Source organism: Oncorhynchus masou, chromosome 1, assembly GCF_036934945.1.
Source record: "Oncorhynchus masou masou isolate Uvic2021 chromosome 1, UVic_Omas_1.1, whole genome shotgun sequence".
Classification (NCBI taxonomy): Eukaryota; Metazoa; Chordata; class Actinopteri; order Salmoniformes; family Salmonidae; genus Oncorhynchus; species Oncorhynchus masou.
This window is the reverse complement of record NC_088212.1, coordinates 38,084,294-38,099,592: the sequence shown is the minus strand read 5'-3', so window position 1 is coordinate 38,099,592 and position 15,299 is coordinate 38,084,294. Positions and strand designations below refer to the sequence as shown.

The 15,299-nt window shown below is 39.9% G+C and overlaps 1 protein-coding gene across 1 annotated transcript in view; it reads left to right on the top strand.

The window, feature by feature from the left end:
• The window catches only part of LOC135543529 (hexokinase-2-like), a 62,701-nt gene that overhangs the window by 31,406 nt on the left and 15,996 nt on the right, over positions 1 to 15,299 (top strand). Inside the window, exons 4-7 of the mRNA XM_064970870.1 lie at positions 463 to 582; positions 716 to 811; positions 2,163 to 2,262; positions 8,238 to 8,421. Of these exons, the coding sequence (XP_064826942.1) occupies positions 463 to 582; positions 716 to 811; positions 2,163 to 2,262; positions 8,238 to 8,421 (500 nt within the window). The remainder of the gene's footprint in view (positions 1 to 462; positions 583 to 715; positions 812 to 2,162; positions 2,263 to 8,237; positions 8,422 to 15,299) is intronic.

The window sequence follows — 15,299 nt, the reverse complement described above, 5'->3', positions numbered from 1 at the left end:
TTTTACACACAAAAAAAGCATCAATATCATGAATTTTTTTTAAATAATCGAACCAAAACTGAACCGACTTCAAAAAGCACTAATCGCTCACCACTACTAGGGATGTATGCATGCAGGGTTGTGTTCAGTAGGCATAGAATTGAGAGAACTGAAAATAAAACAAATGTTTTGATATTCGACAAGCACAACCTCCTCTGTTTCAAACCGTTTTCTCCTGTTTCGTGCCTGATTTGATGCTCTTAAGGTTGTCAGATTTATCTCAGGGGTGTTCAATAAGGGTTGTGGTTGGTAAGGGCTATAAAGTAATATTTGCAACATTTTACCGTAACATTATCATTTTACTATTATACAAAATAAATGGGGTTGGAAAAATAACTAATCAATGAGCTGAAGGGTTTTCTAGCACATTGACCAGTTTGCTGCTTTATGTTAAAACAGAACACCCCTCTGTTTCTCCCTAAGCTCTTCGACCACATTGCTGAGTGTCTAGCTAACTTCCTGGAAAAGCTGGGAATAAAGAATCAGAAGCTTCCTCTGGGCTTTACCTTCTCCTTCCCCTGCCAGCAAACCAAACTGGATGAGGTGAGGAAGAAGGGGTGACCATTTTTGAAGACCGCATTGGAAAGTTAAAGGGAAAAAAGTCACTGATTTTACAGAATGCTCCAGAAGTTTTCATTGCCTGTGTGTGTGGCCGTTTGTGTGCGTCTACATGCAGAGTATTCTGGTGTCATGGACCAAGGGCTTCAAGTCACACGGGGTGGAAGGGAGAGACGTGGTCAGCCTTCTGAGGAAAGCCATCAAAAAGAGAGGGGTGAGTCAGTAGAAAGTTCATAGGCCAAGGTTATGCACTGAGTAGCCATTGCAGTAGCAGATCAAATCATTTCTGGACTTCTAGCAGCTTTCTAGATAGTGTGCTACACAGATCATTTGACCCACTAAGGTTAAGCGGAAAGTGTTGCATGAAGTCGTCAGACCAGCACTATTATGGCTAACTGAAACAGTGTTTATTCAAGTTTAGAAAGATGCCATTGTACTCAACCCACTTGGGGGTTTAGAAGTTATTCATTGGTGCCTAAAACCGGTCCCAATAAAAGATGCACCCACACAAATTATTTTTATAACACAATAGGCAAATAACCCAAGGTTCTTCTGTGTGATTTAAAAACAATTATATATTTATATTTAATAACAACAGGCAGGGGAACCACATTACACACAGAATGTGAGTTTGTCTGTTCCCATGCTTGCTGTTTTCACAAAGAAAATCCATAAATGTTTTTACCCATTAAGTTTAACTCTTCATATTGAGCTTTACAGTAGTTCTTCTGAGGGTGTATTCAAAACAAGTAGTTATAGCCCACTTTTTTGCTTTATTGATGTCATCTGTTTTGTGTGCCTCACAATAAACCACAGTGGGAGCATACAATACAAGAGTTACACAACACTCATTCCTTTACAATGTTTTCTTTGGATGTGCATATCTTTTCTTTTTTTCCTTGTGTACAAAAGTCTGAATGTGTGACAAGCTGTTGTTCAGAGCCAGTCTGCTTAGTCATACATGACGGGGCATTAAATGGGCTGGTCTCAAGTATCCTTGGTAAACGCTCAATACTGTAAGAAAGTTTTCATTTAGATTTCAGTGTCAATTCAGGGCAGATTCTAGTTTCCCCTGCTCTGCAAGGGCTATGGAACATTAATGCTGCTTTGTGGCGGTGTTGTTGGGATTAGAGTTGCTGGACAGGGTCCAGACCTATTCTGTTGCACTTGTAACTTTTCTTCATTAATGTATGAATTGAAACTCTTGAGATGCTTCTTTGTTAATTAAATCAAGTGTTAAATGAGATGAAAAGGAGACTAGGAAGCCCCCCCAAAATATAAAACAGATTATATTGGCTGCTTATAACATCGGAGTAGGACTGATGATTTTTTTTTAGGATCAGTTTAGCCTTTTAGGTCATAATGAATAAGATTACATGGACAGAAGGGACCTGATCCTAGAGCAGCACTACTACTCTGAGACTCTTTCTGAATACGGGCCCTGATCACACCCTGCATCTTGACTTGTTTCTCATAGGAGTTGCATCATGCGTAATGGTTTCAGTCACGGCTTGCTGGCCAAGGGAGTCACTTGTTAATTACGGCGTGTTTCTATCTTTCCTAAGGACTTTGACATTGACATTGTGGCTGTAATCAACGACACTGTGGGCACAATGATGACCTGTGGATACGACGACCATCACTGTGAAATAGGCCTCATTGTCGGTGAGTCCCTCTCCATCTTAACCTATATGGGGATTAGTTGGAGTTTCTGTGATTTGTGTAATCCAACACAATGCTCTCGATCTAAGTGTTTTGAGCGAGGTACTGAGCACTCCATCATGAATGCAATCCATACACAATCAATAGGACTGACTTCCAATGTTCTGGCTCCCTATTTCCTCACCATAGAATTACATACAGAACACATAATTATTATAGGATCTCTTGGTGCTCACTTTCACAATGTTTTGATGTTTATGAAAATGTATTTGCTGAGAGGCCTCCATTGTGTGAATACAGTCCATACATGCACTCTCCTCCATATGTATTTGGATAATGAAGCACTTTGGAGGGGGGGGCTCTATATTTCAGAATTTTGGATTTCAGATCAAATATTTCATGAGGCAACAGTACATAATGTGGATGGATTATCTTGGCAAAGGAGAAATGCTCACTAACAGGGATGTAAACCCTTTTATTTGAGGGTATTTTCATACATATGTTTTACTGTTTAGAAATGAAAGTCCTCTGTAGCTCAGTTTGTAGCCCATGACTCTTGCAATGCCAGAATAGTGGTTTTGATTCCTGGGACCCCCCCTCCCCCCAAATACGTAAAGAATGTATGCACGCATGACTGTAAGTCGCTTCTGCGAAATGGCTATTATATTATTTATATCAGTCGCCTCCATGTAAAGTATTTGGACAAATTCACTTTTACAGTATTAATGCACAAAATGACTACATAATAGAGGTCGACCGATTATTATTTTTCAACGCCGATACCGATTTAAATACAAAAAAAATACATTTTTTTAATTGAACATTTATTTAAATTTATTTGTAATAATGACAATTACAACAATACTGAATGAACACTTATTTTAACTTAATATAATACATCAAAATCAATTTGGCCTCAAATAAATAATGAAACATGTTCAATTTGGTTTAAATAATGCAAAAACAAAGTGTTGGAGAAGAAAGTAAAAGTGCATTATGTGCCATGTAAGAAAGCTAACGTTTAAGTTCCTTGCTCAGAACATGAGAACATATGAAAGCTGGTGGTTCCTTTTAACTTGAGTCTTCAATATTCCCAGGTAAGAAGTTTTAGGTCGTAGTTATTATAGTAATTATAGGACTCCTCGCCCCTACCTGGGCTCGAACCAGGAACACATCAACAACAGCCACCCTCGAAGCAGCGTTACCCATGCAGAGCAAGGGGAACAACTACTCCAAGTCTCAGAGCGAATGACATTTGAAACGCGATTAGCTCGCACCCCGCGAACTAGCTAGCTATTTCACATCGGTTACACCAGCCTAATCTCGGGAGTTGATAGGCTTGAAGTCATAAACAGCGCAATGCTTGAAGCATTGCGAAGAGCTGCTGGCAAAACGCAAGAAAGTGCTGTTTGAATGAATTCTTACGAGCATGCTGGCGCCTACCACCGCTCAGTCAGACTGCTCTATCAAAAATCAACACACAGAAATACGAGCCTTCGGTCATTAATATGGTCGAATCCGGAAACTATCACCTCGAAAACAAAACTTTATTCTTTCAGTGAAATACGGAACCACGGATGGCATCCATAAGTCTAAATATTTCTGTAACATTGCACAACCTCAATGTTATTTCATAATTACTTAAAATGTTGGCAAATTAGTTAGCAATGAGCCAGGCTGCCCAAACTGTTGCATATACCCTGACTCTGTGTGCAATGAACGCAAGAGAAGTGGCACAATTTTACCTGGTTAATATTGCCTGCTAACCTGGATTTCTTTTAGCTAAATATGCAGGTTTAAAAATATATACTTCTGTGTGTATTGATTTTAAGAAAGGCATTGATGTTTATGATTAGGTACACTTTGGCACTGCGATAGTCCTTTTTCGCGAATGCGCACCGCATCGATTATATGCAACGCAGGACACGCTAGATAAACTAGTAATATCATCAACCATGTGTAGTTATAACTAGTGATTATGATTGATTGTTTTTTATAAGATAAGTTTAATGCTAGCTAGCAACTTACCTTGGCTTCTTACTGCATTCGTGTAACAGGCAGGCTCCTTTTGAGGCTGGTGGTTTGAGCATTGGACAAGTTAACCGTAAGGTTGCAAGATTGAATCCCTCAGCTGACATGGTAAAATTCTGTCGTTCTGCCCCTGAACAAGGCAGAGGTTAAAACCTCTTAGAGATCGGGCTACTTTTTTCAACATTCTGTTAAAAATCGCGCAACATTTCAACATCCTGCTACTCATGCCAGGAATATAGTATATGCATATGATTAGTATGTGTGCATAGAAAACACTCTGAAGTTTCTAGAACTGGTTCAATGGTGTCTGTGACTATAACAGAACGAGTTCCGTGGTCAAAATCGCCAGAAAACCTGGTCACTAAATCGACAAAGAAAAAATCAATCCGCCAGCCCATGTATTGTCTATTGGAAGGAAAAATAATTAAGAGTGAGATTACAGTTCCTACAGCTTCCACACGATGTCGCCAGTGTTGTGATTTCGATTCAACTAAATCCTTGGTCATCTGAGTAATAGCCACATCCGGTTGTCAAGTCCACAGCTGTAAACAATGGAACCGGAAATAGTTACCCAAACTCGTGCTTATTGAATACAGATCGCTCCGTGATCAATTTGATCGTTTATTAACGTTTAGTAATACCTAAAGTTGGATTACAGAAGTAGTTTGAAGTGTTTTGTCAAAGTTTAAAGGCAACTTTCTTTTAATTTTAAAAAATAACGTCGCGTTTAAAAAATGTGTTTTTACTGGATCTGACGTGTTCATAAATTGACATTTTGGGTACACAAGGACCGATTTAATCGAGAAAAAAAAGACCAAATTGTGATGTTTATGGGACATATAGGAGTGCCAACAAAGAATCTCGTCAAAGGTAATGAATGTTTTATATTTTATTTCTGCGTTTTGTGTAGCGCCGGCTACGCTAATTCCTTTGTTTACGTCCCTTCTGGTATTTCGGCGTGTTGCCTGCTATCAGATAATAGCTACTCATGCTTTCGCCGAAAAGCATTTTATTAATCTGACTCGTTGGCTTGATTCACAACGAGTGTAGCTTAAATTGACTACCCTGCATGTGAATTTTTAATGAACGTTTGAGTTTTAACGAGTGCTATTAGCATTTGGCGTAGCGCATTTGCATTTATTGTTGGCAGGGGGTGCGGTTGCGTCCCGGGTGGGCCAGAGAGGTTAACCCATCGTTCCTAGGCCATCATTGAAAATAAGAATGTGTTCTTAACTTCTTATGGTATAGGGGACGCTTAAGTCCCACTTGGAAAAAACCCCCAGGGAAAATGCAGCGCGACAAATTAAAATAATGATATAAAATCAAACATTCATTAAATCACACATGTAAGATACTCAATTAAAGCTACACTCGTTGTGAATCCAGCCAACATGTCAGATTTTTAAAAGGCTTTTCGGCAAAAGCATAAGAAGCTATTATCTGATGATAGCACAACAGCAAACAAAGAGGGTAGCATATTTCAACACTGCGGGGGCTACACAAAACGCAGAAATAAAATATAAAACATGCCTTACCTTTGACGAGCTTCTTTTGTTGGCACTCCAATATGTCCCATAAACATCACAATTAGTCCTTTTGTTCAATTAATTCCGTCCATATATATCCAAAATGTCAATTTATTTGGAGCGTTTGATCCAGAAAAAAACAGCTTCCAAAATGCGCAACGTCACTACAAAATATTTCAAAAGTTGCCTATAAACTTTGCCAAAATATTTCAAACTATTTTTGTAATACAATTTTAGGTAGTTTTAAACATTATTAATCTATCAAACTGAAGACGGGTCTGTGTTCAATACAGGAAGACAACAAACCAAACTACCTTTCAAGTCTTGCGCAACTCTGTGTTACGCAGTTCCTAGTTGGCTCTGCTTCTTCATTGCACAAATGAATAACCTCAACCAAATTCCAAAGACTGGTGACATCCAGTGGAAGCGGTAGGAACTGAAAACAAGTTCCTAAGAAATATCGTTTGCCAATGAGAACTCTGTGAGCAGACAGAGACCTCAAAAAAAAGAATTCTGAACAGTCAGTCCTCGGGTTTTTGCCTTCTACATAAGTTCTGTTATACTCAGACATGATTCAAACAGTTTTAGAAACTTCAGAGTGTTTTCTATCCAAATCTCTGAATACTATGCATATCTTATATTCTTGGCATGAGTAGCAGGAAGTTGAAATTGGGCACGCTATTTATCCAAAAGTGAATATTCTGCCCCTTATACCAAAAGTGAAAATGCTGCCCCCTATACCTTAAGAAGTTAACTGACTTGCCTAGTTAAATAAAGGTGTTTAAAAATAAATAAATAAAATCTTCAAAATTGGCGTCCAAAAATACCGATTTCCGATTGTTATGAAAACCTGAAATCGGCCCTAATTAATCGGTCGACCTCTACTACATAAAGCTTGTGACATTTCAAACTCGTTGGAAGCATTTGCAGTTTGTTTTTGTTGTGTTTTGGGGTTTTCCCAATAGTAACTGAATGGCGACTGGAGTAATTGTCTGACTTTCTAAATGAGTAGATATGATGTTTCTGAACACATCTAAATTAATCCTGATAATGCCATGATTAGGAAAATCATGAATAATGATGAGTAAGGAGGGCGAGAGGCTACAATAAAACATGCTAACCTCTTACCATTACACATAACAGGGGAGGTTAGCATTTGGGGGGGGTTATGATCATGATCGCATCCATATGAATGTAGAAGTGTTCAGAAACATCTTCTATTCTTACAATAAAAGTGACTCCAAAATGACACAATTCATTATTGACTTTCCTATTGGACAAAACATCTGAAACAACCAAAACAAACAGCAAAAGCATCCAATGAGTTTGTAGTCTCATAAGCTTGATGTTGTCATTGCATGCTAGGAATATGGGACCAAATATTAAACTTTTGACTACATTAATACACTAGTGACTTATTCACATGGGGGATTAGATAAAGTGCTTTCATGTCGAAACAGTAAAGCAGTAAACTTGTCACTGTATCTCTGTTCATTATAATTGTCATTGATAAAATGCAATTTTGTTCATTGTCCATAGCTTAACCCTGCCCATACCATGACCCCACCACCAACACAACGATGCCATCCGCAAACCGCTCGCCCACCACATACACGTGGTCTGTGGTTGAGGCCGGTTGTATATATCGCCAAAATCTCTAAAATGTTTTACACAGCTTCTGGTAGAGAAATTAACATTATCTCTGGTAACTGCTCTGATGGAAATTCCTGCAGTCAGCATGCCAATTGCACGCCCCCTCAAAACATCTGTGGAATTGTTTTCCGTGGCAAAAATACACATTTTAGAGTGGCCTTTCATTGTCCCAAGCACAAGGTATGGCTTTAATGATTATGCTGTTTAGATCATGCTGTTTAATCAGCTTCTTGATATGCCTCACCTGTCAGGTGGATGGATTATCTTGGCAAAGGAGAAATGCTCACTGACAAGGATGTAACCAAATTTGTCCACAGAATTTGAGAGATATGTTTTTTTGTGTATAGAACATTTCTGGGATCTTTTATTTAATCTCATGAAACCAACACTTAACATGTTGCATTTATATTGTTGTATATGTATGAACATACCCTCATATAAAAGCTGACATTCTGTACTTTCGCCTCATATATGAAACAAAATGTCCACTGTTCAAATACATATGGAGGGGAGTATAATCAGTATGTAAATAATGCACCTACTGTGGGTTTATTGCGACATATTCAATTGTGCTTTTGGTGTAAGAAAGGCTTAGCATTGAAACCTCTGTACAAGTCTAAACCTGAATTAGATTTTGAAGCGTGATTGTTGATGAGTCAATATCCACATATCTGCTCCAGAGGTTGATTTTCTTTATCATCAGATTAGTCAGTCCTTATGTCCCTGTTGCCAACAGTATGACCTTTTTGTCTGTCGCTGCCCCCCTAGGTACCGGCACTAACGCCTGCTACATGGAGGAGATGCGTCACCTAGAACTGGTGGAGGGGGACGAGGGGAGGATGTGTGTCAACATGGAGTGGGGGGCATTCGGTGACGACGGCGCTCTGGATGACCTCCGTACAGACTTCGACCGGGAGATCGACGCCGGCTCTCTCAACCCCGGCAAACAGCTGTGAGTGAGAGGGCAGACGCATGGCCCGCTCTCTACTTCTACTATACTGTCTATTACGCTAGTCTTCTTTGTCTATTGCCCAAGGCCACCTGGAAAAGATATCAACCTCCAGCTGCCAAGTACATCTGTCTTGTTGTGGAAACTGTAATTTTCACCTTGTTAACCTGTCTAGGAACTGTGTTCCGCCCCATTTCGCTAGCGGAACCCCTCACCAACAGCCAATGAAATTGCAGGGCGCCAAATTCAGTCATCAGAAATCTCATAATTCAAATTTCTCAAACATACAAGTATTAGACACCATTTTAAAGATAACATTCTCGTTAATCCAACCACAGTGTCCGATTTCAAAAAAGCTTTTCGGCAAAAGCAGAACATATCATGTTAGGTCAGCAACTAGTCACAGAAAGCATACAGCGATTTTCCAACCAAAGAGAGGAGTCGCAAAAAGCAGAAATAGAGATAAAATTCATCACTAACCTTTGATATTCTTCATCAGATGACACTCCTGGGACAACATGTTACGCAATACATGTATGTTGTGTTCGCTCAAGTTCATATTTATATCCAAAAACCTCTTTACATTTGGCTTTGCCTCCAAAACATCCCATGAATTTGCACAGAGCCACATCAATTTACAGAAACTCATAATAAACATTGATAAACGATACAAGTGTTATTCACAGAATTAAATATATACTTCCCCTTCATGCAACCACTGTGTCAGATTTCAAAAAAACTTAACGGAAAAAGCAAACCATGCAATAATCTGAGTATGGCGCTCAGAGACCAACACAACCCAAAAAGATATCCTCCATGTTTAAGTCAACAGAAGTCAGAAATAGTGTTATAAATATTCACATACCTTTGATCTTCATCAGAATGCACTCCCAGGAATCCCAGTTCCACAATAAATGTTTGATTTGTTCCATAAAGTCCATTTTATGTCCAAATAACTCCTTTTAATTTGCACGGTCAGCACACAATCTAAACTCACGACGAGCTGGCAGGTCCAAGCAAAAGTTCAGACAAAAAGTCATATTACAGTTCGTATAAACATGTCAAATGATGTATAGAATCAATCTTTAGGATGTTTTTATCATAAATCTTCAATAATGTTCCAACCGGAGAATTCCTTTGTCTGTAGAAAAGCAATGGAACGCGAGGTAACATTCACATGAACACGAGGTAACTTTCACATGAACGCGCATCACGAGCTCGTGGCTCTCTGCCAGACCTCTGACTTATTCCCCCCTCCTTTACAGTAGAAGCATCAAACAAGGTTCTAAAGACTAATAGGGAATGAGCTGAAAAACGACCAACCTCAGATTGCCCACTTCCTGGTTGGATTTTTCTCTCATGGTTTTTGCTTGCCATATGAGTTCTGTTATACTCAGACATCATTCCAACAGTTTTAGAAACTTCTGAGTGTTTTCTATCCAAATCTACTAATACTATGCATATATTAGCAACTGGGACTGAGTAGCAGGCAGTTTACTCTGGGAACGCTTTTCATCCAAACGTGAAAATGCTGCCCCCTAGCCCAAACAGGTTAATTAACTCTTTGGACCCTGGCATCAAAAAGTTGACCGGAGGACACTATTCAGAAATTATTTCAAAACCCACTCTCCCACTCTTTGCCCTGCATCCACTCCGGATGCACACCACACACCCTTTCCTGTGCCCACTCATAATTTTGTCCTGCTTTCAAATTATGCGTTACAAATCGGTCCACACCCCCTGGTGCCACACTCTTGGCTCTTGGCTTCCTGCCACTGTATCCATCACAAAGCCAATGTTCAATTTGCATTTTGAATGCCTTCAGGGACAGGTGCCTGCGGTTTCTGGAAAGGGGTCTTTGCAGGGTCCCCACAACATGTAAGCATTAATAATAGCAATTTTGAGCATCCCTCAACACAAACTTCCACAATTTTCCTGCCTGTCCATCCAACATTCTAGTAGCTCCTGAGCTGGTTGATGTTTTATTTTTTTTATTTCACCCATTTATTTAACCAGGTAGGCCATTGGAGAATAAGTTCTTCTTTACAACTGCGACCTGGCCAAGATAAAGCAAAGCAGTGCGACACAAACATCAGATACACATGTATAAATGTACAGTCAATAACACAATAGAAAAATATATATACAGTGTGTGCAAATGTAGTAAGATTAGGGAGGTAAGGCAATAAATAGGCCATAGTGGTGAAATAATTACAATTTAGCAATTACACACTGGAGTGATAGATGTGCAGAAGATGAATGTGCAAGTAGAGATACTGGGGTGCAAAGGAGCAACAACAAAAAATAACAATATGGTGATGAGGTATTTGGATGGGCTGTTTACAGGTGCAATGATCGGTAAGCTGCTCTGACAGCTGATGCTTAAAGTTAGAGAGGAAGATATGACTCCAGCTTCAGTGATAAAAAAAGTAATTGGCAGCAGAGAACTGGAAGGGAAGGTGGCCAATGGAGGAGTTGGCTTTGGGAATGACCAGTGAAATATACTTGCTGGAATGTGTGCTACGGGTGGGTGCTGCTATGGTGACCAGTGAGCTAAGGTGGGGCTTTACCTAGCAAAGACTTATAGATGACCTGGAGCCAGTGGGTTTGGCAATTAATATGAAGCAAGAGCCAGCCAACAAGAGCATACAGGTCGCAGTGGTGGGTAGTATATGGGGCTTTGGTGACAAAACGGATGGCACTGTGATAGACTACATGCAATTTGCTGAGTAGTGTGTTGGAGGCTATTTTGTAAATGACATCGCCAAAGTCCAGGATTGGTAGGATAGTCAGTTTTATGAGGGTATGTTTGGCAGCATGAGTGAAGGAGGCTTTGTTGTGAAATAAGAAGCCGATTCTAGATTTTATTTTGGATTGGAGATGTTTAATGTGAGTCTGGAAGGAGAGTTTACAGTCTAACCAGACACCTAGGTAGTTGTCCACATATTCAAAGTCAGAACCGTCCAGAGTAGTGATGCTAGATGGGCGGGCAGCGATCATTTGAAGAGCATGCATTTAGTTTTGCATGCATTGAAGAGCCGTTGGAGGCCACGGAAGGAGTGTTGTATGGCATTGAAGCTCGTCTGGAGGTTTGTTAACACAAACCTGTGGAGGTCGACCGATGAATCGTCATGGCCGATTTTAATTAGGGCCGATTTCAAGTTCACACCAATCAGCATTTTTTGACACCGATTATGGCCGATTACATTGCATTCCACGAGGAAACTGCGTTGCAGGCTGAACACCTGCAGCAAGGAGCCACGGTAAGTTGCTAGCTAGCATTAAACGTATAGGGGGAAAAAATCAATCATCACGTAATCATTAGTTAACAACACATGGTTGATGGATATTTCTAGTTTAATTAGCTTGTCCTGCGCTGCATATAATCAGTGCTGTGCTAGTTAATTTATCATCGAATCACAACCTACTTCGCCAAACGGGGGATGATTTAACAAAAGCGCAATCGTTGCACGAATGTACCCAACCATCAACATCAATGCCGTTCTTAAAATCAATACACAGAAGTATATTTTTTTTTAACCTGCATTCTTTAGTTAAAATAAATATTGACTGCTAACATGAATTAACTAGGGAAATTGTCACTTCTCTTGCATTCATTGCACACAGAGTATGTGCAACAGTTTGGGCCGCCTGGCTCTTTGCGAACTAATTTGCCAGAATTTTACAAAATTATGACATAACATTGAAGGTTGTGCAATGTAACAGCAATATTTAAACTTGGTTGCCACCCGTTCGATAAAATACGGAACGGTTCCGTATTTCACTGAAAGAATAAACGTTTTGTTTTCGAGATGATAGTTTTCGGATTCGACCACATTAATGATCTAAGGCTCGTATTTCTGCGTTTATTATATTATAAATTAAGTCTGATTTGATATTTCATAGAGCAGTCTGACTGAGCGGTGGTAGGCAGCAGCAGGCTCGTAAGCATTCAAACTTTACTGCGTTTGCCAGCAGCTTTTATTTTATTTCCTTATTTCACCTTTTCACCCTTTAACCAGGTAGGCAAGTTGAGAACAAGTTCTCATTTACAATTACGACCTGGGCAAGATAACGCAAAGCAGTTGGACACATAAAACGACAGAGTTACACATGGAGTAAAACAAACATACAGTAGAAACAAGTCTATACACGATGTGAGCAAATGAGGTGAGATAAGGGAGCTAAAGGCAAAAAAAGGCCATGGTGACAAAGTAAATACAATATAGCAAGTAAAACACTGGAATGGTAGATTTGCAGTGGAAGAATGTGCAAAGTAGAAATACAAATAATGGGGTGCAAAGGAGCGAAATTAAATACAGTAGGGAAAGAGGTAGTTGTTTGGGCTAGCTCTTAGCAATGCTTGATTTACAGAGTTGTTCACGCCTATCAACTCCTGAGATTAGGCTGGCAATGCTATAGTGCCTATTAGAATATCCAATAGTCAAAGGTATATGAAATACAAATGGTTTAGAGCTAAATAGTCGACGTGTCATAATTCCTATAATAACTACAACCTAAAACTTCTTAACTGGGAATATTGAACAACTGGGAATATTGAACCACCAGCTTTCATGTGTTCTGAGCAAGGAATTTAGAACGTTGCTTTTTTTACATGGCACATATTGCACTTTTACTTTTCTTCTCCAACACTGCGTTTTTGCACTATTTAAACCACATTGAGCATGTTTCATTATTTATTTGAGACTAAATAGATTTTATGTATGTATTATATTAAGTTAAAGGAAAAGGGTGTATTGTTCATTCAGTATTGTTGTAATTGTCATTATTACAAATATATATATATATATAATTGTCCGATTTCATCGGTATCTGCTTTTTTTGGTCCCCAAAATAATCGGTATTGGCGTTGAAAAATCATAATTGGTCTCCCTCTAGCCAGAAGTATACAGAATGGTATCTTCTACGTAGAGGTGGATCAGAGAATCACCAGCAGCAAGAGCGACGTCATTGATGTATACAGAGAAAATAGTCAGCCCAAGAAATGAACCATGTGGCACACCCATAGACTGCCAGAGGTCCGGACAACAAGCCCTCCGATTTGACACACAGCACTCTATCTGAGAAGTAGTTGGTGAACCAGGCGAGGTAGTCGTTTAAGAAACCAAGGCTGTTGAGTCTGCCGATAAGAATGCAGTGATTGACAGTCGAAAGCCTTGGCCAGATTGATAAAGACAGCCACAAAAGTATGTCGACATCAAGAAGATATTGTCATCAGCATAGACATAGTGTTGTAACTAGAGAGCTCCTCATGGCTCCATGACAACTCTGCAGGCTAAGCCAAGTTCAATTGCTTGATCCCCCCGACCTATGTACACACTGAAAGCTAGGCAGTAGCCAATCCAGGAGTCAGCGACACAATATTTTACCCCCCACTTACTGTTTTTTGGGGGGCCTATGCTGCTTCCACAGTAGTCTACTGTCAAGTTGTATCATAGCTTCATCCACTGAGAGGGCTTGCCATGGGTGAAGTAGTTTGGGGAAATTCTCTTTCAGTATTTTGATAATAGTCCTGACTTTGACTCCCTATCCATCTTCACACTCCTCTTCCCCTCGCCCTCCATTCTCTTCCCCTCTCCCTCCATTCCCCTCTTCACACTCCTCTTCCCCTCTCCATCCATTCCCCTCTTCACACTCCTCTTCCCCTCTTCACACTCCTCTTCCCCTCTTTATCCTCGCTCTATCCCTCCAATCATCTCCAACTCCTCCTCCCTGCCTGGTGCTGAGCCATGTCTCTCCCAATCACTTCCCTCACTCCTGTCATGAACCTAGAATAACGGGGGGAGGGAGGAAGGAGAGGGGCAGCAACAAATAGGATACTATTTATATCTCTATCTGTCCCTCTCACACTTGTCTTGCTCTCCTTCCTCTCTTTTTTTCCTCAACTATACACACTTTCTTCCTGATAATCAACTGTTAGGGTTTTCCATAATATTGTATGTGGTACAGTTACACGCCTCCCATTCCCATCTCACAGTAAACAGTATCATCATGATGTCATACAGCGCTTTCAGTCAATCAAAATTATTTCATGAAAACCTTAGTGTCCAGATTTTCCCAGTTCATGGTGTGCATACAGTACCAGTCAAAAGTTTGGACACCTACTCATTCAAGGGTTTGTCTTTATTTTGACTATTTTATACATTGTAGAATAATAGCGAAGACATCAACAATATGAAATAACACATTATGGAATCATGTAGTAACTAAAAAAAAGTGTTAAACAAATCAAAATATATTTGAGATTCTTCAAAGTAACCACCCTTTGCCTTGATGACAGCTTTGCAATTCTCTCAACCAGCTTCAACTGGAATGCTTTTCCAACCGTCTTGAAGGAGTTCCCACATATGCTGAGCACTTGTTGGCTGCTTTTCCTTCACTCTGCAGTCCAACTCATCCCAAACCCTCTCAATTGGGTTGAGATCGGGTGATTGTGGAGGCCAGGTCATCTGATGCAACACTCACAGCCTGGAGTTGTGTTGGGTCATTGTCCTGTTGAAAAACAAATGATGGTCCCACTAAGCATACACACTTAATATGGTCATGGATGATCAGCGGGGTTAGATTACAACCATAAAGGCTATTTAGGGTACTCACACGTCAAGACCCATGGTCAGATTACTTTTCATAGATTACTTCTACCCTAACACGACAGCTAAGGTGTCAAATTTTAGGATAACAGTAAATAGCTGTACCTAGCAAACATGACAAACCATAACCTACGCCTAACAGATAAACAACATTACTCTGATCTCCATTTTGGCAGCTAGTTAGCTGGTTGTCTGCATGGCTAGCAAGTGAAAGTGACAGCTGAAAGTGACAGCTGAAGTTGACACACCAAGTCAGGCCAAATTTACTAC